The sequence below is a fragment of the Panthera onca genome, chromosome B4 (genome assembly GCF_046562875.1).
Source record: "Panthera onca isolate mPanOnc1 chromosome B4, mPanOnc1 haplotype 2, whole genome shotgun sequence".
In the NCBI taxonomy this organism is placed as follows: domain Eukaryota; kingdom Metazoa; phylum Chordata; class Mammalia; order Carnivora; family Felidae; genus Panthera; species Panthera onca.
Window position 1 is genome coordinate 89,865,602 of NC_138345.1, and position 22,416 is coordinate 89,888,017.

General features: G+C 41.6%; 1 protein-coding gene across 1 annotated transcript in view; it reads right to left on the reverse strand.

Moving 5' to 3' along the window:
• Window positions 1–14,682: 14,682 nt before the first annotated feature.
• WIF1 (Wnt inhibitory factor 1) overlaps window positions 14,683–22,416 on the reverse strand; it is a 67,986-nt gene continuing 60,252 nt past the window's right edge. Inside the window, exons 8-10 of the mRNA XM_078449720.2 lie at window positions 19,105–19,200; window positions 18,005–18,100; window positions 14,683–15,379 (exon numbers count right to left, since the gene is read on the reverse strand). Of these exons, the coding sequence (XP_078305846.2) occupies window positions 15,258–15,379; window positions 18,005–18,100; window positions 19,105–19,200 (314 nt within the window). The 3' untranslated portion in view covers window positions 14,683–15,257. The remainder of the gene's footprint in view (window positions 15,380–18,004; window positions 18,101–19,104; window positions 19,201–22,416) is intronic.

Here is a 22,416-nt window from a genome sequence, read left to right on the forward strand (position 1 = left end):
TGTTTTTTTAATTTATTTTTGAAAGTGAGAGAGAGAGAGAGACAGAGCATGAGTGGAGGAAGTGTAGAGAGAGATGCACCCCCTATTCTTGGAGTGCCAATCTGTTTGATCCAAACTCGGGTGTGAGCGTTTTATGACTTTGTATTTCTTTATGACTTGTCAACCCATTGGTGTAAGCCTGGGGGATTCCTAAGCTTATCCCCCACAATGCATAGCATGTAATGTAATTAGAGGGAAAAGTTGTTTTCATAAAAACAAAACAACAGCAATAACAATAAAAACCAGCAGTATTGGACTTATTTTCAGAGTATCTTGGGTCAGACATCATAAGAATCATCCCATCGTCCTCTTATCCACCTAACTTGTTTGGCGTTAACTTGAGGCATTTCTTGTAGAAGGAAACTTAACCACCTCTCCCCTCCCTAGCTCAGGCCTCTTTGTTGTGTCCCCACAACACCCTCTGTCCCACAGAAAGTTAACAAATTATCCTCTTTCCCTCTGAAAGATTCACTTCTTAATGCAGGGCATATTCATACCTTTAAACTTAGCATCTGAGTAAATAAATGAGCAACAAGTTAATTCTGCAGCCACCTTTGCTAGGTAAGATACTTTGAAGATTTCATTTGTACAAGGGTGTGCTCCAGCTCCGCAGGAAATAGGGGACATGGACCCTTTCCTTTTAGGGAGGGAAAACAACTTTCCAGAAGCTTGGCAAATGTTTCATGGAAATCCCACTTTTGGTTCCCTTAAGGACTCTTTTCTTGTTCATCACTCCATATGCCTCATAGACCAAATTGCCACATTATTCTGACAGTTCAACATGTTCTTGGCTACAGAAGGATGAAATCCTGCTACAAATTGAGCCTTGTAGGAACTTAAAAGGAGATGCATCTCATGGGAAACCTGTCCTCCAGCATGCCTTAAGTGAGATGCAGGCATTTGAAGACATCAGACCAAGACACCAAAATGAAATTAACAAGAAGGAGCTCTCAGGGGGGACTCGGGTGCCTCAGATCCAAACGAGCAGTCAATTGAGTCCAATAAGGGTGCTAATGAGCTGTTTTACGTGATTCTGGGGAACTCACCCTGCACCCATAATTTTCTCTCAAGGTATCATTAAAATTAAATGATCCCTTATTTTGGGTATCCACTTACACTGTAATTATTTTGGTCTTTTGTAGTGACTTTCGCGGTTAAATTAGGCAATTCTTCTCCTGCCTGGTAGATAATGTAATGACTTTTTAATCATTTGTTTTTTACCAGCCAAATTGTTTCCATGATCCCATTAGAAATTCTTCTGTAGTGATTCCAATGGATTTATTGAACTACTGGTGACAGCCACATTGATGAACTGCAGGCTGCCTGCTGCTAAATTCAGCTGATGAATATCAAACACCTTCTATTTTCCCGTGAACCCAGAACGAATCTCATAATTTTGATCGATGGACATATTTCCAGACATTCCCCATAGAAGTCATAAGGAATACCATGTGGTTACAGTAGACTTTTTAAAGATTGCGTTTATTTTTTTGTTCTGATTATAAAAGTAATATGTTTTATTACAGAAAATTCAGAAATATATGACAATACAAATACTATAAAAACATCTATAGTTTCACCAATGACTTAAAACCATTTCATAATTGATGGTATTTCCTTATAGATTTTATCTACTTTTGTTTCTATTATGTATCACCTATCTATCCATCTATCTCCAAGATTGGAGCCATAACTTGCATGCAGCTTTTTAATCAAACTTTTTTCATTTAACATTCATGATAAGCATTTTTCCAGGTCACTGATATTCTTTAAAGTTGTTATTTTATTTTATTTTATTTTATTTTATTTTATTTTATTTTATTTATTTTTTGAAGTAGGCTCCATGCCCAGCGTGGAGCCCAACACAGGGCGTGTACTCATGACTTTGAAATCAAGACCTGAGCTGAGATCAAGAATCGAATGCTTAGCAGACTGGGCCACCCAGGTGCTTCTGAATTTGTAATTTTAATGGTTGTATAATATTCTATTATATTTATTTGTCCTCTAAATATTTTCAGAGCTCCTACTAGAAACAAGCATAAAATTTGCTATAATTTATTTCATTATTTCCTTATTATTTGAACATTTGGATCCTTTAAAAATATGTCACCTCGTGCCTCTCTGCTCCAAACCCAGCAAAGGCGCCCTATTTTGCTAAGAGTTAAGTCCTTTGAAGCCCTTCATAACTGCCCCAAACTCTTTTCTCTCTGGTTTTTGGCTTCATCTCCTACTCCTCCCCCTGCTCAGGCTTCTCCAGACACACTGGACCCCCTATTGATTCTCTAATTGCCAGATAGGCTTGTGTCCCTGCATCTTCGGACCAGCTGTTCCCTCTGCCAGGAATGCCCATGGACCCACTGTCTAGATATCTCACCTCCTTTAAAACTTTGCTCAATTGTCATCTTCTTAGTGAAGCAACCTGTTCCTCTTCAACTTGCTCCCAGCCACTCGTGATCCCCCTCATCTTGCTTCTTCTTTTTCTTTTTTCCACACCATCTATTCTCTCATGTACTATTTTACTTTAGCTATTTACTAAGTTTACTGTCTATTACCTATTTTTTCCACTATAATGTAAATTCCAAGAGGGTAAAGATTTTTGTCAATTTTGTGCACTAGAGTATTGCCCCAAACAGTGCTTGGCACATAGTAGGTTCTCCGTAAATATTTGTCAAATGAATGGGCAAATGTTTTGCATTTGGGGCTATATTGAATCTAAATCTTTGACTGAATCTCTTATAATTTTCTGATACTGAGTCAAGGAAGCAAATTTTAAGCCTTGAGATGTACCCTTAAGTGACTTTTTAGAAAAGTTGTCCTGATTACGCTTTTAGAAGCAGAGTTTAACTGTCCATCTCATTGCATTAACATATGCATTAAGTATTATTTAAAAATATCTTTGCCAATCTGACTGATGAAAAATGATGTTCATTTAAAAAATTTACAGTAAAAGTTTTGCAACTATTTGATTACTAGTAAATTTGATGATTTAAAAATTGGTTTATTAGTCATTGACATCTCTTCCTTTGAGGATCACCTGATCACATACCTTATTGATTTTTCTGTTGTGAATATTAGGATTTATTTTCATTCATACTAGGAATAATTTGTGCATAGCAACACAATATATTTAGAGAAATAAAATAAATAGTCTTGAACCTACCACCCAGCCTAAGAAATAGTACCTCGTGGATTCTTTTTTTTTTTTTTTTTTTTTTTTGAGAGCAAGAGAGCGAGCAAGCAGGAGAGGGCCAAAGGGAGAGGGGGGAGAGAGAATTCCAAGCAGGCTCCTCACCCAGTGTGGAGACTGACTCCATCTCACGAACTGTGAGACCACGACCCAAGCAGAAATCAAGAGTTCGTCGCTTAACCGACTGAGCCACCCAGACGCCCCTGAATTTTTTGATTTAATATTTATTTATTTTTGAGAGAGAGAGAGAGAGAGAGAGAGAGAGAGAGAATGAGAATGATGGGGGGAGGGGCAGAGAGAGAGGGAGACACAGAATCTGTAGCAGGCTCCAGGCTCTGAACTGTCAGCACAGAGCCCGACACAGGGCTCGAACTCACAAACCGTGAGATCATGACCTGAGCCAAAGTCAGATGCCCAAACAACTGAGCCACCCAGGTGCCCCTTCCCTGGATGCTTTTGAAACCCTAATGAGTGCCTCCCAATCCTATTGCTCAGCATCTTCACAAAGAAACCACTGTTTTTTTTATGCGCCCCCAAATGGCATATTATTTAATTTTGTCTCTTTTGAAAATGAAATCTTACTGTGTATAGTTTTCTGTACTTTAACATTGTGTTTCAAATTCACTAATGTACGATTTCTGCAGCCGGAGGTCATTTGTTTTTACTGCTGAATAGTGTTCCCTTGTGTGGATATACCACCATTTATTTATCCAGTGTCCTGTCAGTGGGCAGTTGGGTTGTTTCTAACTCTCTGGTATTATAAACAACACTGCTACAAACATCCTTGTTCATGATTCCTGAGGCATTATATGCAAAGTCTCTCTAGGGTATGGAATTGCTGGATCTTAGAGGATGTGTATGTTCAACTCTTCAAGATAATGTGAAACTCCTTTCCTACTTGGTTGTATCATTGTATATTCCCACTATGAGCAGATGGTCATTCCTGTGGCTTCACATTTTTTTCTAACACTTGTACTGTGTCGGAATGGCTGAAAAGTGATATCCCATTTTGTTTTAAATTTCCTTTACCTTTCAAATGATTATTGGGTATTTATCTTTCCTCTTCTCCTTCTTCTCCTTCCCCCCCCCCTTCCTCCTTCTCCTCTTTCTTCTTCTTCTTCTTCTTCTTCTTCTTCTTCTTCTTCTTCTTCTTCTTCTCCTTCTTTTAAAAGTCATGACTCTTCAAATGATAGCTGAATGGAGCAAGAGTAGAAGCTGAAACACAGCTTATCTGGAGGTTATAAACAGTCCCAGGCCCACAAGACAGAAAGGTTTCCAATTCCTTTGGAGTAAACCTTTCTTATGAATGAAGTGCATTCATTGATTTATTCAGTCATTCATTTTCAACCACTGAAGTTCTAGGACCTCTGTTTGACTACTCTTACTGTATTGTGGGCATGAGCTTCTTTCCACTTGGGAAGAAATTACATATCAACCATTTTTGTATACACTATATTTTGTGTGGTACCCAAAGCAATGTTACTGACTATAATCATAAAGAGTAGAAGATTCTGGAACCAGGTTGCCTGTGTTCAAGTACTGGATTGCACTAACTAGCTGTGTGACTCTAGACATGTCACTTAACATCTGTGCATTGGATCCCTTATCTAAATAATGGAAATAATAATTGTACAAACCTCATAAAATTTTTGTAAAGATTATGGGGTACCTGAGTGACTCAATTGGTTAAGTGTCTGACTTTGGCTCAGGTCATGATCTCACGGTTTGTGGGTTCGAGCTCTATGTTGGGCTCCGTGCTTACAGCTCGGAGCCTGGAGCCTGCTTTGGATTCTGTGTCTCCTTCTCTCTCTGCCCCTTCCCCACTCACGTTCTGTCTCTGTCTCTCATGAAAATGAATATTTAAAAAAAGAAAAAATAAATTTTTTTTGGTAAGGATTAAAGTAAAGGTTTAACAGCCAGCTCTCTTGATTTGTAGTATTTGCCAATCTCTGTGGGGTAAATACTCCCTCCATGGACAATTAGAAGCCACCAAAGTAGCATCACTGAATATGGAGTTGGGAAGAGATGCACAGCAGCTCACCATGACATAACATTTCCTTTAACACAGATGCACTACATAGAAATAACCTCAGGAATGTAGATAATAATGAGATAATTAGGGAGAGATTCATTTTGAGCATTTGTTAACCTTGTTTTTTTTTTTTTAATTTTTTTTTTAATGTTTATTTTTGAGACAGAGAGAGACAGAGCATGAATGGGGGAGGGTCAGAGAGAGGGAGACACAGAATCCGAAACAGGCTCCAGGCTCTGAGCTGTCAGCACAGAGCCCGACGCGGGGCTCGAACTCACGGACCGCGAGATCATGACCTGAGCCGAAGTCGGCCGCCCAACCGACTGAGCCACCCAGGCGCCCCAACCTTGTTTTTAAAAATTATTAATTTATTTAATACTGGCTGTGTTTAACAGTTGTTAAACTGTTCATAAATTTCCAAACATTTAACAATTAACATTCTCTCATGAGCTGGTATAAACTGACTCCAGCTTATTTAAATTAATGTACATAAAGAACTTTGAACAAAGCCTGGCACACAGCAAAGGATATATAAGCGTTACCTAGTTTCTACTGCTACTGCTATTATTTGACGAGAAAGCTCTATAAATGCTGAAATTAGGTATTTTTTTAAATTGCCCTAGAAAAGCCCTGGCACTAATGTAAAGTCCTCTCCTGCCACCAGAAATGACTAATTACTGTTAGAAGAGATCCACATTTAAGAGCATGGGCATCCAAGAACAGCACTGATTTGGTAGCAAAATGGAGGCGATGGTAGGTTTTCCATCACTTTCTCAGAATGCCTGATGCATTCAAAGCACTTTGGGCTTGGGAGCCAACTGTTAGGAAGAAAGAAAAGGCCTAGAGAGGGGGATGAGGAGGGCAGCATCGAGCTCAAGACCAACATCTTAGGGATCTTGGGTAAGAACCACCAGCTATAGAGGGGCAGAGTTGAAGCTTGGGTCTCTTCATTCCAGTCTGCTGTTCTTCTGATGCATCATGCTCCCTGTTAGTCTTTAGCCGGTAACCTTTTGTTCTCTGCCTGCCATCTCTACCTCTGATTTAAAGCTGAGCAATATTTAAGAAGCAATGTGGAGATCAAGAATTTATAAATCACTACAGACACCATCTGAAGGTAACTCACTTAGAGTAAGTGCTTTAGCTAGGCAGTTCACACCAGCTCCCTAAATGTCAGATGCTACTTAAATACCTAGAAAATTAATTCATTATAATGATCCATTTATCCTTTGTTGATGAATTAATTCCGAAAGCTGTAAACGTCTATCTAAACTTTTAAAGTACTTACAATAATTAAAGTGTTTTCTAATACTTCTTTAAATTTTATTTCTTTAAAAAAATTTTTTTAGTGTTTATTTATTTTTGACAAAGAGAGTGAGAGAGACAGAGTATGACTGGGCAAGGGACAGAGAGAGGGAGACACAGAATCCGAAGCAGGCTCCAGGCTCTGAGCTGTCAGCACAGAGCCTGACATGAGGCTCGAACTCACAAACCAAGAGATCATGACCTGAACTGAAGTCAGACGCTCAACCGACTGAGCCACCCAGGCACCCCCTCCTTTAAATTTTTTTAATGTTTATTTATTTTTGAGAGACAGAGTGCGAGCGGGGGAGGAGCAGAGAGAGAGGGAGGCACAGAATCCGAAGCAGGCTCCAGGCTCTGGGCTGCCAGCACAGAGCCCAATGTGGGACTCGAACCCATCAACTGCAACATTGTGACCTGAGTCAAAGTTGGATGCTTAATCGACTGAGCCACTCAGGCACCCCTCCTAATACTCCTTTAATGTTTAAAGCTAGAATATAACATCAGCTTATTCTGGAATATGTAGGGGAAAAAGAAACAAATTATATAAAACCAACTGATTTACAAGTTAAACTGGAAGTTCTTTGTGTTGTAAGTCATAAGTTTTAGTTTTCCTTGAATTAGCTTCAAACAGAATCACATTAAAAATTCTGAAGAAAAAAAACTGTGTAGTAAAGACTCAACTTCAGAGACTTTGATCTGTTCTAGGACTGTGTGCCCCAAAGTGTGCTGTGTAAAATTTTATTCCCCGGGAGATGCCTTAGGGAAAAAAAGTCCTTTGATCAAGTTAGTTTGGGGAATGCTGGAGATTAGCCCCCTCCTGGAGATGCACAATGCATCTAGTGTAGTAAAGGCTCTGAGCAGCGCTGCTCTAAAGACAACTCCCTAATGTGGTGTAACTCTTCATCTCTTAGATTATTTGGCCCCAGCATCTTGTTTCCACGTAAATCATGTTAACATCCCAGGCAATTGGTGTTCTTCAGGAACAATTTTGGAATCTCCATACTGAGGTTATCGTTAGCAATAATCAATTGCTTGTGATCTTCAGCAAACCCTAGCCTCAGTTTCTCCTTCGAACTAATAACCCCCTCCCAGAGATGCTGTGAACCAAAAGTTCCACAGAAAGCTTCTCTAAAGACTTTGGAATGCCACTTCTGTATCTGGCTAAGGTTCGTCACCAGAAAGCCACCTAATTGGTTCTCCTATTGTTCCGTTATAAGTCTCCACAACGCACCTCCAGAGTGTCATCTTGAACTGGCACACATGTAGATGTGGACGCTGGATAAGGCTAGGAAGCTACAACTTGCTTCAATTTCAACCTGATGGTTTGTTTCAAACGTCATTTGTTTTTTCTTCTAAAGGTACAGCTGCTGTAGGAACTTCCTTCGGTACATGTGTAGCCACTTATGTTGAGACAAGTTGTCATGGGATAACCTGTGTTCACATGGTCATTTCAAGGGTGGCTGAAATGTGGACCCAGGATGGCCACAACCTTACGGCTCATCTTGGCTTGGTTTTCTGCTGCCTTCTCGGTCTGGGTTGGGTTTAGAAACAAGGTAGTAAGTAATCCAAATAAAGAGGCCAGGGCAAAATATCCAAATGACCGAAGAGCAGAGTGGCTTTAAAACTCCAGTAGGACACTTGGAGTTTAGCTCTTGTGACACAAGCCAATAATCCATTAATCAACATGGTGCCCAATAATCCATTAATCAACATGGATTAGGGGCCCACGATTGGCTTTGCTTCTGCTCCTTCCCAGAGACTTTAGGGCTTAAATGCAAACACAGAGCAAATATTCATCTTTACAAAGTAAAAAATAATTACAAATTAGCTTTGGGTGTTTCCTTAAAGTGAGGCAAGACTAATTTGGGCTTTGCAGGACATTTGTCTTTGGGGTTTCTGGAGAGTGTCATAAGGCTCTTCATTGAATCAAGCTTCCATGGGTGGAGATGAACTTCATTTCTAAAACAAAGCTTTAGATCCCAATTCCAGCAAGGTTTCTGCCTTTCTGTCTTCTAATAAAGAACAGCAGTTATAAGTTGGAAAACCCCAAAATTATCTTTTTGGTTAAAAAAATTGTTCATAAAATTCTGAAAAATATCTTTCCCTTGTGACCTTTAATTGAAAGCTACAAATTCTTTCTTAAGCAGGAACTGAGGTTCAAAGAACTTCGCTAGATTGACATATAAAGCAATAAATTTTGTCCTCTTAATTTGCCCCATACTTTCTTCCCCATTTTTGTGTCTGCAGTATTAACACAGGAACAATTCAGTACATGGTCCCTGACTTAACTGGTTCCATGGCGAATGAATCTTCCATTCTCAAGGCTTGGGTTCTGAAGTTGAGAGTGGGACAGGCACAGAAGAGCTTATCTGGCCAGTGCCTGAGGACAGGCAGATGTTTTGCATTTTCTCTAAACATCCTTGTCCATGGACCTAGGAACTTGCTCCTCGACAGGGCCAGCTGCATGAATGTGTGAACGGTGCAGCTGTACAGACTCTGCATGGAGAAAGACCCCAGGCTAATGCTCTGAGGTCACCATGTTGATATTCTTAATGCTTTTTTGAAAAATTTATTTATTTTGAGAGAGAGAGAGAAAGAGAGAACAAGCATGGGAGGGGCAGAGGGAGAAAGAAAGAATCCCAAGCAGGCCCTACACCTAGCCTGAGCCAAAATCAAGAGTCGGACGCTTAACCAACTGAGCCACCCAGGTGCCCACTTAATGCTTTTTGAACAAGGGGTCCCACATTTTTATTTTGCTCTGGGCCCCTTTAATTATGTAGCTAGTCTCCTCTTGGATTATTGTTGACCAAGGCTCTCTGCTCTCCTCCTGCTCTTCCCTCCCACCTATGGCCCCAGACCCAGTATCAAGGCTATGCTCAGTGTCATGTTCACTGGAGCAAGAAGCTGATATTTACTTTGTGGTGAGTCAACTTTCAATGGCCCTCTTATGAATTTCATGGATTAGTTATCATCTCAGAGTGGCTTTCTCTTGGTCTGGACTTTCAAGAAATGCCAGGACATTTCAACAGTTGTGCCAGCCAAGCATGGTTAGGAAGGGAAATGTGTTATTTAGAAAAAGTCCTGCAATGTCAGGGGCACCTAGGTGGCTCATTCGGTTAAGCAACTGACTTCAGCTCAGGTCATGATCTCGCGGTTTGTGGGTTTGTGCCCCACATTGGGCTCTGTGCTGACAGCTCAGAGCCTGGAGCCTGTTTCAGATTCTGTGTCCCCACCCTCTCTCTGCCCCTCCCCTGCTCATGCTCTGTCTCTCTCTCTCTCTCAAAAATAAATAAACATAAAAGAAAAAAGAAAAAGGCCTGCAATGCCAAAGCTTAATAAAAATTATTTTTCATTTGTAATCTCTATATTCTTATTAACAATAAACCAATAAATAGGTGCAAAATCAATTTACAATTGGAGTTTTATATTTGAATTTTAAAAAGTCTTACTGAACACCTGAATACTTTGTTTTATGATGTCAGTTTCCTGTATATTGTTTCTATTTTTTTTTATGTTGAGCCATATGGAGGACATTTATTCAGTATGCTTATTAAACTTTTATATTTGTACCACTTGCATAAACTGCCTAAAAATTATGACGACAAAATTCCTGTCTTTGGAGTCCTTTGTTTTCTTTTCTTTCTTTCTTTCTTTTTTTTTTTTTTTTTTTTTGCCCCAAGAAATTCTTCTGAAAGTCAGTGTTTCCCATTTAACGAATTTATTTATTTTTTAAAGGTTATTTTATTTATTTTGAGAGAGAAAGAGAGAGCATGAGCAAGGGAGGAGCAGCGAGAGAGAGAGAGAGAGAGAGAGAGAGAGAAAATCCTAAGCAGAGTCCATGCCGTCAGCACAGAGCCCAATGCAGGGCTTCAACCCATGAACCATCAGATCATGACCTGGTCCGAAACCATGAGTTGGACACTTATTCCACTGAGCCACCCAAACATTCTGCTCATTTAACTAACTTAAAATTTTCTCACCTCATTATATTTCCTTATCCCCCCTTATTTTGGTAGAAATGCTTTTCTTGAAGTGTACTAATTGTGATGATATGTGCCTTCTTGAAGAGCGTGGAAAGAATAGTCCTGTTATTGCTCTGTCTATATGACTGAGAACATTGTGTCATATGTGACCTTCGGACGTCTTTAGGAGAACCCACGGGAGACATTGCTCTCCACTTGCAATCAGGGCTGGTGGAAGGGCTGGCTCGTCTGGGGTGATGCCTAGCACAGCGAGCTAATATTGTGCCGCAAGGATCACCGGACAGGGAATGGGATGAGGACAACAATCTAGTTACCAAAACTTTTAGGAGGAGTACTGTACACGATTGAAGGGAATATTTTGAGAAGCCACGTGGGGAGGTGCTAAGAATTTCAAGGAGCATGATCAATGTGCTCCATGAACTTCCCTCTGAGCATCTTGGCTGGATTTTGCTGGAGAGCTTCTGTTTGCTGGGTGGGGCATGGCATTTTAGGACTGGAGACAAATAGCCTAGGATACTGGATGAGAAGCTGAACCCTGTCAGCAACCCTCCCCACCCCCTTTTAAACCTCTTTAAGCAGCTCCTCTGTAAATACATGCGGAAGAGATATTTGAAAGGCTATTTGCTTGAAGGGACGCCAAAGCAGCTTTCCTGCAGACCTACTTACCTTGAGCCAGCCCTAATGTAAGTGCCTTATATAGTTTAACTTCTCCTGAGCAACTAGTTTTTGTGTCTGTGGTCTTTGGGACTCGTAACCAGCCCTGATTTCCTCTTTGAGGTGGCTGGAGCAGGGCTTGGAGCAACACGTGTGGTCTACCTCTCACAAGTGTGTGGGTGTCCCCGTATACCTTTTGTCCTAACCTCATTCCTGGGCCCGTTTTATTGTTTAACCTTTATTTCTTCCTGCCTAATTTTTCCTGCTTATTTTATCTTGCCAAACAGCATACATCTTCTCAGACTGCCTTGACTCCTTACTATTTTAACCTTAAAATTATTGTTTAGAAGTGTTTTACATAAATAATTCTCCTCCTCTTTCCCTTCCTCCTCTTTCTTCTTCCTCTCCCTTCCCCTCTTTTGTGGTTACTTCGTAAGAGTAACAGCAATTATTTTGTATCCCGCAATATTGTTCATTGCTTCAAGAGCTGGCCTCTATCGTTGTGATTCTACATAAACAGACAAAGTAACCATGGGGCATATTTTGGATGAAGATTCATAATACATATGGTGGGAAAGGGAGGGAGGAAGTGCTCAATTTGCCAAATTGTAAAGGCTCTACTGTTGTGTAAATAAACATGCACACAGGTAAGCAGCAAATGGTATTAACTATATAGGACCTAAAGACACAATAAAATACAAGTGAATCGTACTGTACTTCACCAAATAAAGCTGTTATATATGTGTATATTAAAAATAATTCGATATATAATTAGTACCATTCACTTATAACTGATAATCAACACAGTATCAGACTAACCTCCTGATAACTGTATTTCCAAATGACTACCAGTCATTTCCACCAAGATGTCCCACACAGGCACATTAAACTCAACATCTTCAGTACCAAAGTCAACATCTCTGGAAGCCTTCACCGCTGCCCGTATTGTTTCTCCTCGGTCATTCATATCACTGTTCAGATTCCTCTTTTTTAAAAAAAAAAAAAAATGTTTATTCATTTTTGAGAGAGCGACCATGAGTGGGGTAGGGTCAGAGCGAGAGGAAGACAGAGGATAGGAAATGGACCCTGAGAAAAATTGCCTCACGGAGGCCCAGAGCTCGACGTGGGGCTCGAACTCGCAAACTGTAGTAAGATCATGACCTGAGCCGAAGTTGGATGCTTCGTCAACTGAGCCACCCAGGAGCCCCAGATTTTCTCTTTCCTTAAACCCTACATGCAGTCGGCGACCCAGTCCCTTGCTTACGTTTGAAATCCCTCTCGAGTGCAGACTCACGAATTCTAAAGCCATTTCGGATCCGATGTGTTTTCCTCAGTGATGTCTTTGCCTGAGTTCTCCTGTGGGGGCCTGTACTCCAGGGTGCACATAAAACTGTCTTCTGGGTGAGTGGTGAAAGTATTAATATTTTTATCTCTTCCACGTTTCTGCTTTTATAATGCATGCCAGTTATATATGTAAATAAATATAAGCACATGTAGGACTATGCGCTCAGACATTTCCAATGGAGTGTAGAGTCAAATGGTTTGGAGATGACCAACCTAGGCTATTGTGCTTTGTTACCCTGCCTTCAGTCTAACTTTTCCACCTTTCTATTACTCATTCATGAGGTAAAGGGCTTAGAATAAACTAAGTACTATTAGTGTTAGCTATTAGTACTATTTTAGTTTATTTATTTATTTTGAGAGAGACAGCACGTGTGTGTGTGTGCACGCGCGCGAGAGAGAGGGAGAAAGGGAATCCCAAGTAGACCCTGTGCTGTCAATGGGGAGCCCAGCACGGGTCTCAATCTCACAAACTGTGAGATCATGACCTGATCCAAAATCAAGAGTCGGATGCTTAACTGACTGAGCCACCCAGGTGCCCCTAGCTCTTAGTACTATTATCATATCCCCAAACTTAACTTTCTGTCGCCATCTTGGATCCTCATCATCAAGCATCTGGATTTTTACTTCAAAGTCTTAAATCAGTTGGTTCTCATATTCAGATCCCCACGGTTAGCTCCCTGGGTCCTGACTGGCTTTGCCAAGTATGTGTGAGCAGAAGCTGGCACACCGGGCCCTGGCTAGTTAGAGGAGAAAGATTGCTGTGGTCTAGGACCACAATGAGATGTGTTCAGTCTGCTTCCAGACTCTCCCTTGATCACTTCCCATAACACGTCATGCCCCTAAACCGCACAAATCGTTATGCCACTGCCCAGGAAAAGAAAACGTGTAGGCTTTAGATTTTCTATAAAATAGAGTCCACATTCCCCTGGAAGGATGAAGAGAATAAAATATGTTGGAAAGCACCTACTTAGGATTTGTGGAGTTTTGTGTTCTACTGTACTTGCTGAGAAAAGGGAAGGAGGAGGAATAGTCTAGTGTCAGTTAAGGCTTCCGAGTCAGGTGACATGAATTCAAACGTGCCCCTCTCTAGGGGCGCCTAGGTGGCTCAGTCAGTTGAGCGTCTGACTTCCGCTCAGGTCATGATCTTGCAGTTTGTGATTTCGAGCCCCGCGTTGGGCTCTGTGCTGACAGCTCGGAGCGTGGAGCCTGCTTTGGATTCTGTGTCTCCCCCTCTCTCTGCCCCTCCCCTGCTCATGCTCTGTCTCTCTCTGTCTCTCAATAATAAACGTTAAAAAAAAATTAAAAAAAAAACCAAAAAAAACCCAAACGTGACCCTCCAAGTGTGATCTTGGGTAAACTGCTTCATATCTCCCTACCTCAGTTTTCTTATCTGTAGAAGGGCATAATGATACCTGCCTCACAGGATTGTAAGATAACACATACAGTGTCCTTGGGAACCAGTAAGGTTTGAATAAATGGTAGCACTTGTCGTTTGCAACATCCTGGCACTTTTAGAAAGTCTTAGAAAGTCTCCTACTGAAGGGAAATTTAACACATTCTAGTTAGAGAAGACTTCTTGAAAGAAATGTCAACTGGGGGTGGGAGGGAGGGGAGGGTGGGTGATGGGTATCGAGGAGGGCACCTTTTGGGATGAGCACTGGGTGTTGTATGGAAACCAATTTGACAATAAATTTCATATATTGAAAAAAAAGAAAGAAATGTCAACTACACGGGAACTGACATACATAGGAAGGTCGCAGGCAGTGACCAAGGTGTAACGCGGTGTGGCTAGAGCCAAGGCAGAGAGCTGGGAGGGAGGGGCGGGCCTGGGGAGCAGGGCAGGGTCAGAGATGGGAACATCTTCTCTTTTTCATGATAACTACAGAGTGTTCACTACCACTCACTGCAACCAACTTTATTTCCGCAAGATAGCACATGCAAAGACCACTCCATACAACCCTCTGAAAACTAAAGCAGCACCTTTATTTTATACAAACAGTATAAAATGTTTATTACGTAAGAGCTGTGTTTTGTTTACAATATATTATATTGCTTCAAGCCAATGCCAAAAGTCCATACATTATATTCCCTATTTTATTGTGTTTACATATATTATATTGTTAAATGCCACTGCCACAGTGTTCTTTCTTTCTTTCTTTCTTTCTTTCTTTCTTTCTTTCTTTCTTTCTAGTGAATTCTCTGGAATCATGGTAAGGCCAAAATATATTGTGTTGAGAATTTACAAACAAGGGGAATTTTAAAAATGTGACAAATGTCTAAATACCTGACAATAACACTAGAAATGTTGTAACTTCAACACAATTAAGTGCTTCATCCAAACGCTGTGATTTATGCATTTTTGTTCCACGTATCTTCTTCAGTGTTCCCCAGCCCCTTGACACCGTGAATGCATTGCAATTTTGGAAATAATTTGCCAGCTACACAACTGAAAAGACACAGTTTTAACCTGATCCACTGACATAACATCAAATCTGTCCCAAAACACTGAAACAAGAAAATCTATGCCATCACTCTACAGACGTACTTAGAAAACTTAAAAGGAAGAGTAAATATCAGCTCAGTGATTTATAATGAAGCTAATAAAATTCAGGCCAGTTTTCTTAACTGTAATGAACATTATTTGAACATTCAACACATGAAAGGTTAACAAAGGCTATGAACTTGGTGTAACTTAAAACGTTTCAGATGTCGGAGTTCACCAGATGTAATTGGATTCAGGTGGATCCTGCCTCCCCTCGGCCTTTTTAAGTGAAGGCGTGTGCTGCCTGAGCCGGGCGCCTGCTGGCCTCAGGGCATGCATGAGGCTGGCTCCATACCCTGTAAAATTATTCACAGCTTAAAAGAAAAGAAACTACAAAAACGGGCTCTTCAGATTCATTATTAACCATTCAAATGAAATCCATTTTCCCTTTTCATCCCAGAGTGAAAGACCACAGTCACCACAAAAAGCCACCTGAATGAAGAGATGTTACAGGTTCAGGGTCTCTGTTTAAAACAGAAACCCATTTTAGGAACCATCCAATCTGGCTTCCTTCCATTGAAGCTCTGATTCACTATATGTTTTGGCCATGCAGAAACTCTTGATCAAAGTTTGGATGAATGTGACTGAATGATTTTCTCCACCCAAGGGCTGGTAGGGATTTAGCACTGAGGTCCCCAAAGCAGGGATGCTTCTGCAGAGGATTTGATTATTTTCACCGCATTGCAAAACCAGCCTCGATTAAATTGATCCAGAACACCCCCACTGTTCATATCAATCACACAATCAAGTGTGGCTATTGCACTTACATAAAATAGGATTTGGGTAAGAAGTAAGGGCTTCTATGATACATTTTAGAGAAGGGTTATGGTTTGAACTGACTCCTTATCAATGGGGATTTGTCAGTTTCAGTCAAGGTGGGCATCTGTGCATTTCCAGCTCACTTGTAAGTGAACTGTAACAGGGAGTAACATAGCTTCGGGCCTCCCTTCCTCCTGGTTGTGAACCTCTGGAGGTGCCTGGGGCACTGACTCATTTCTACTGATTTTCTAAAACGGATCCAAGACAGCAATCACATTTTAAAAATCTCCCACCATCTTCCTGGGCATTAGAGTCGAGTTTGGCATTCCGTTTGTTCCCTGTGGTTTTTAAATGCAAGCATGCCATTAAATAACTACTGAGAACAGAATACTTTGTTCCTGAATGTGTTTCTTTGAATTGTCAGTATGTAGGCTAGTAGCTCATGGAACAGCCAGAACGTGAGCCAACAACGCGCTGGAGTAAATCCCTACCCTGCTGCTCTCCCCGCCACCCATGAAGCCCGAACCTCCCTGCTGGCCGGGGGTGAGCCTCAGCCGGGAAGTCTGTCTCCAGTGTCCTCCTCCCCAATAACATGTCTGGGTGCCCAGGACCTCCCAAAGTGTCACCTCGCTGGGAATCTGTTCCCAGCAGAACTCTGTGCCTCAGAGCTTCCTAGTCACCACCCCCTGGTCAAAATAAACCTCATTCTTCCAGCCCAATTCTCTAAGCTAATGTACCAAATGGCTGGGTGGCCTCTCCCAGAAAACACATTTGCATCTTAGTCAAGCACCAGGGCATCTTCTTGATGCAATGCCTTGATCTGAGGGAGCCACGTAGTCGATGACAAAATGACAACACTCTCAGCACCGGGTCTGTGAATGACGATGTCTGGGGCTGGCAGACCTGTGAGAATTGCTCACCAATGCCACCTGAGGCCTCCGATGCCACCTGAGGCCTCCTAACTTGCCTTCTTTCTGGAGGAGTGATGGGTGTATCGGCAGGAACGGGGCCCCTCTACTCTCTGGCCATCACTCTTGGTCACCAAGCCCCAAATGTGGGGTCTCAGAAGATCTTTGTAACTGAGGCCTGGGAGGTACAGTGTGTGACCTCGGCTCATCCCTAGGCCCGACGACGTCTTGAAAGCTACTTTGATTTGGGGACAAACCTTAGGGTTTGTATCCCGAGTTAAGGGCCCCTAAACGGATTTTGCTTACTCTTTCCCAAAAGGTCTCCGGAAATGGTTAGTTTTCTACAGGTCTCTTTTAGTTCAAAAAAGCCTTCCCCCACGTATGTCCCAGCACGGGACATACCATTCAACCATTACCACCTGGGGAAAGGACTATTTTCCGGAGAAGCTGCAAGTCTTGTTAAGCTCTGCCCATCTGAAGCCAATTCAATGTACCATACAGTCAACTCAGTGAGTGAAAAAGGCTCAAATCAATGGCTTAGTGTAACCTCGACTAGACACCAACCCACCTTAAACAAACAAACAAACAAACAAACAAACAAACAAACAAACGTGTATACCTGCATGTAGATGTATTAGATATACATCATAATAATATAATGTCAACATTATAAAATATGAACAAAAATCAGAGGCTTTGGATTGAGATGTATAAATATACTTATATATAACATGCTTAGATATTTTCCCTCAGCCTAGCTGATCATTTCTGTACTCACTGGGCTACATGCACCACCCTCTGGACACCGTGGATCTAGGAAAACATCTGAGGTGGAAATGATCTGTTCAATTTGTGCCCATTAGTTTGGAGACCCGATATGACAGGCCCAACGTGGGCTTCTGCTACTGAAGGATGTGATATGACCGAAGCCTTCCTTCCCTCCGAGGAAAAGTGGACAGCGGGCCCACGCTTAGGAGACTGAGTTCCAACCACCAGATGGATGGAAGCCACATTGTTTATTTTGTTCACTTGCTAACTGTCCCTCCCACTAGAACCTGGGCTCCGCCAGGCAGGGCATTGTCTCTCTGTTCACTGGCATCTCTCCGATGCCTGGATTCCTGCTTCCAACAGGGAAGATATCAATCAAAATGAAATAGTTGAATTTAGCCCATTTCATTTTGTGTCTAAAATGGGCCAGTGGCTTATTATCTATACAGCTAGTTCAGAAGCCTTCTTCAGAAGGCTCCCACTCACTTTTATTGCAGTGTCTTCCGTGCCAGCCTTCTTGACACTGACATTTGTTGGGTTCATGGCAAGTTCCATGTGTACCGCAGCCAGGCTCACAGACAGCTAGAATCGGAGGAGACAAAAAAGAGCGTTTCCTGAGCTTTCGTTGTTCCACAGAATCACACAGCTGCTTTTCTTGCAGTTTTTTTTTTTTTAATTTTTAAATTTATTTTTGAGAGAAAGAGAGAGAGAGAAAAAAAAAGAGACAGAGCACTTGCAAGGGAGGGGCAGAGGGAGAGAGGAGAGGGAGACACAGAATCTGAAGCAGGCTCCCGGCTCCAAGCTGTCAGCACAGAGCCTGATGTGGGGCTCGAACCCATGAGCCGCGAGATCGCGACCTGAGATCCCACTTAACCTGAGATCCCACTGCCACCCAGGCACTCCTCTTGTAGTTCTTTAGAATGTGTTAGTTTGGGTTTCATCCCCTGTTGCTTTTTATTTTCCCAAAGCCAATCTCCAGCTCTAAGTCAGTCTGGGACTTTTTGAAACAGTCCTGAAGCGCCTGTGTGTCTCAGTCGAACCTTTGATTCTTGGGATTGAGCTCGGGTCATGGGATTGAACGGTCATGGGATTGAGCCCCGTGTCAGGGTCCGTACTGAGCGTGGAGCCTAAGATTCTCTCTCTCTCTCTGCCCAGGCTCACACATGCATGCTCTCTCTCTCTCTCCCTCTCTCTCTCTCTCTCTCTCTCAAATTAAAAAAAAAAAAAAATTAAAAAAAATTAAGTCCTGACAGAGATCTTAAACTAATCTTGATGCTTCTCATTCACAAAAGATGTTCAGTAGGACCTTGAAACTGCTGGAATGGAAGTTTATTTTCCTTAAGAAAACTCCAAATAGTTAAAAAGTTCAGTTGCTTGTGTGTGAATATGTCTGGTTTTTGTTGTTGTTGTTGTTGTTGTTGTTTTTACATGCATGGATTTCATACAGTGTTTTTCTTCTAGGTAAAGGGAACATATATGTCAGTGAAGAGAGGTTAATCGTAATGCTGAGGCAACATGCAGTGGGTGAAGAAGTAATGTAGGAAGAGCTCCCCCAAGCCAGGCTGATTCTGTGTATGGATACTTACGCTTTGAACAGAGGTCTCCTTGGTAACCTTTGGAGCACTTACATTTGCTTTTCCCAATGCATTTACCTCCATTTCGGCAGGGTTGCGGGCATTTGCCTGAAACAAGAGAAGGATGCAAACAGGCAAGGAACTCAGTGCTTCGTTCAGAGGTCATCATATTTTACAAAGGAAGGGCAGGGCTTTGAGAAGATAACTGCTTTTTAAAGGCAGCGATTCCCACTTGTTTCCGACCTACTCTGGCTTTGAGACTGTTTGAGTTTCATTCTTTGGAACAAACAGGCTAGTGTTATTACTTAGGATTTCTAACTTAGATCTTCGATGGTAAATGTGTTGCCCACACATTTATATTTCTATAAATGTATTGATATTACTTGTTTATAAACGGAATAAACTTCTGATTCATAAACACTTGTAATTTAAGATAGAGTAAAAGTTAAGATACGAATTAACCTCTAAATGATCTTTCCTCGGAGCTCAGACTTTGAATGTCGCTCTTTCCGCAAGCAGGCCTGCACCTGTACCTGACAGGATCTTTCTCCACCTAGGATTCCCCAGAGAGCAGGGCTGGCTTGCAGGCAGAGAGTGTCTTTGGTGAAGTAACCCTAGGAAACCGGGATGGGGGGACAGGGAGAATGAAAAATGGAAGGAGGGAAAGCCAACACAAAAGTATGTTTGCAGGGTGGCCATCACCGCGGCTCTATCCTGGACCAGGCTCCATCCTGCTGGGTCCTTCTGAGGAGCTGTGGAGACTGTACCCTCAAGTCACTTTTAAGAAGGGAGAGGGGAGCATTTCTTCATTGTCTCCCACTGGCCGAGGGTCACCTTATGGGATAGCTTCCTCACACTGCCAATGTGTCACTATGTGAGTGCACACTGATTTTTTAGCACTCAGAGGAGTCTCTGGGTAGAAAGCAGGAGAAGTGTGGAGCAGCTAAGACAGGATACAACCTGAGGCGCCTGGGTGGCTCAGTCGGCTAAGCATCCGACTCTTGATTTTGGCTCAGGTCAGATCTCAAGGTTTGTGAGTTGGAGCCCCATGTTGGGCTCCTCACTGACAGCATGGAGACTGCTTGGGATTCTCTCTCCCTCTCTCTGCCCCTCCCCTGCTCTCTCTCTCTCAAAATAGACAAAATAAACTTAAAAAAAAAAAAAGAGGAGGTGCAATCAGGTTATGCCTGTGCAAAACAGGTTGCCATAGCAGTAACTGGAGTAAGAGGCTGGCTGAGGACGATATGAGATAGGGCACTAAAGGGGCCCGATACCACACCTGTGCATTTTTCTGGAATGTCTTAGATCCTAATGATACATCACTCTTTCTTTGATCTTGGGACCAAATGAGAATGGCTAATGTGTTCACAGCTCTTTAGATACAGGATTTTAGAGCTGGGATAGGGCCTTAGATGTAAAAATTACATAATGATTGTCTTCTTTCTTACTCCAGAAGCTATTTATTCTCCCTCTGCAATCTAGAATTTGCCATCCTAAGGCTGAATGTTTTGAAGAAGTAGAAGGAAAAGGATTGCTCACCCGGAGCTGACTGGCGTAATGATGTTCCAAAGAGAGAAAACAGCCATTAGATTGTGGTACTGGAGGAGTCTGGATTTTTTTTTAATTGTTGTTCTTTTTATTTTCTACATTTTAGCAGAATACTCATTACAAAAGCCTCAGCACATAAGGAGAAGAAATGAAACTTTTATCCTAAAACAACACACTTTTATTCTCTAAGTTGTTCTTTTTATGGCCAAATGAAGCTTTGAAGGAAGTGAGCTACAATATGATTTACTGGCAAGCGCTGTTTGAGACACATGAATTCCATGTGCAAATTATTTTGCTTCTCTTTTAACTTACCCGAAAGGACCTTCTTCATGTATAAATTGGTCAAAGCAGCATTTAGTGGAGACAATATAGACATAATATTGATATGTTAGAGTCTCTTGAAAACCTGGAATGCCATTATATCTACAGGTTTTTCTGACACAGGGATGTTCTAGAAACAGGCATTAAAATAACCTTAATCATAGAATACCACCTTTTCACTAACCATTAAAAATATAAAGGGTCCTTTTGGCTAGGTTTGTATACAAAGAATAGCATTTACCATGTGGTCAAGATCCCAACTCTTACCTAAAGGAAAAGAATACCGAATTCTGAATTTTCATTTGTATCAATGAAGCATCTGACCCCATCATATGCACAAAATTGGATAGCATGGTACTCTGTCATGCACTTGGGTTTTTCAAATAAACAAGATGTGGGGCAATAATTATGGCAGAAACGATAGTACTTATTATGAAATACTGGGTGAGCCCAAAATTCCTCACATTCAATGAAAGGTGAATTTGGTAGACAGGGATATCACAGAGAATGAGTGGCAGAGAGAGACTTTTCATTGACTCCATGGGTATTTTTATTTTCTTGGTCAGAGGGAAGGGAGAGTCCTCAGGTTCACCACAGCCAGGAAGGACATTCTCTCCTGGTTATCACACAGTCGAAATGTGACTGCAGATGGCTGTCTGAAGGCCATTCCAAATCAAATCTTATGAAGCCAAATCTTATGAATCTCACGAAGGTGTGATCGTTTTAAAATTCAGAATCCTGGGGGCGCCTGGGTGGCGCAGTCGGTTAAGCGTCCGACTTCAGCCAGGTCACGATCTCGCGGTCCGTGAGTTCGAGCCCCGCGTCAGGCTCTGGGCTGATGGCTCGGAGCCTGGAGCCTGTTTCCGACTCTGTGTCTCCCTCTCTCTCTGCCCCTCCCCCGTTCATGCTCTGTCTCTCTCTGTCCCAAAAATAAATAAAAAACGTTGGAAAAAAAAAAAACTAAAAAAAAAAAATTCAGAATCCTGTAAGTGTCTTTAATATCGACTTCCTTTTCCTGAGAGTATTTTGCAAGAGATTCTATCCATTAGACAGTGGGGAAAGTGAGTCAACTTGAAAGATGACACCACATTTTTACCTAAAACAGACTAAGCATTGCCTGAAGACAAACAGATTTGACTGTTTAATCAGCGTTCTTATTATAACTAGTGGATGAGTCCAGTGAGAACAATGAGCTACGGATTGACAAAATAAGGACATTAAACTTCCTCTGCCCATCAGGTTGCAGGATAATTTAAAACTGGAGCTCTGCTTCACATAGAAAACGGATTAAAATGGTTTATGATAAGTGTCAACAACTATCATCACTGGGTCTTAGGATTATGGGTGACTTTGAATTGTTTTATTCAGTATTCTAAATTTTTTATAAGGAAAATTTTATACGGAGGATTTTTATGATAATAAGAACCCATTAAGTTATTTAAAAAACCATTTATA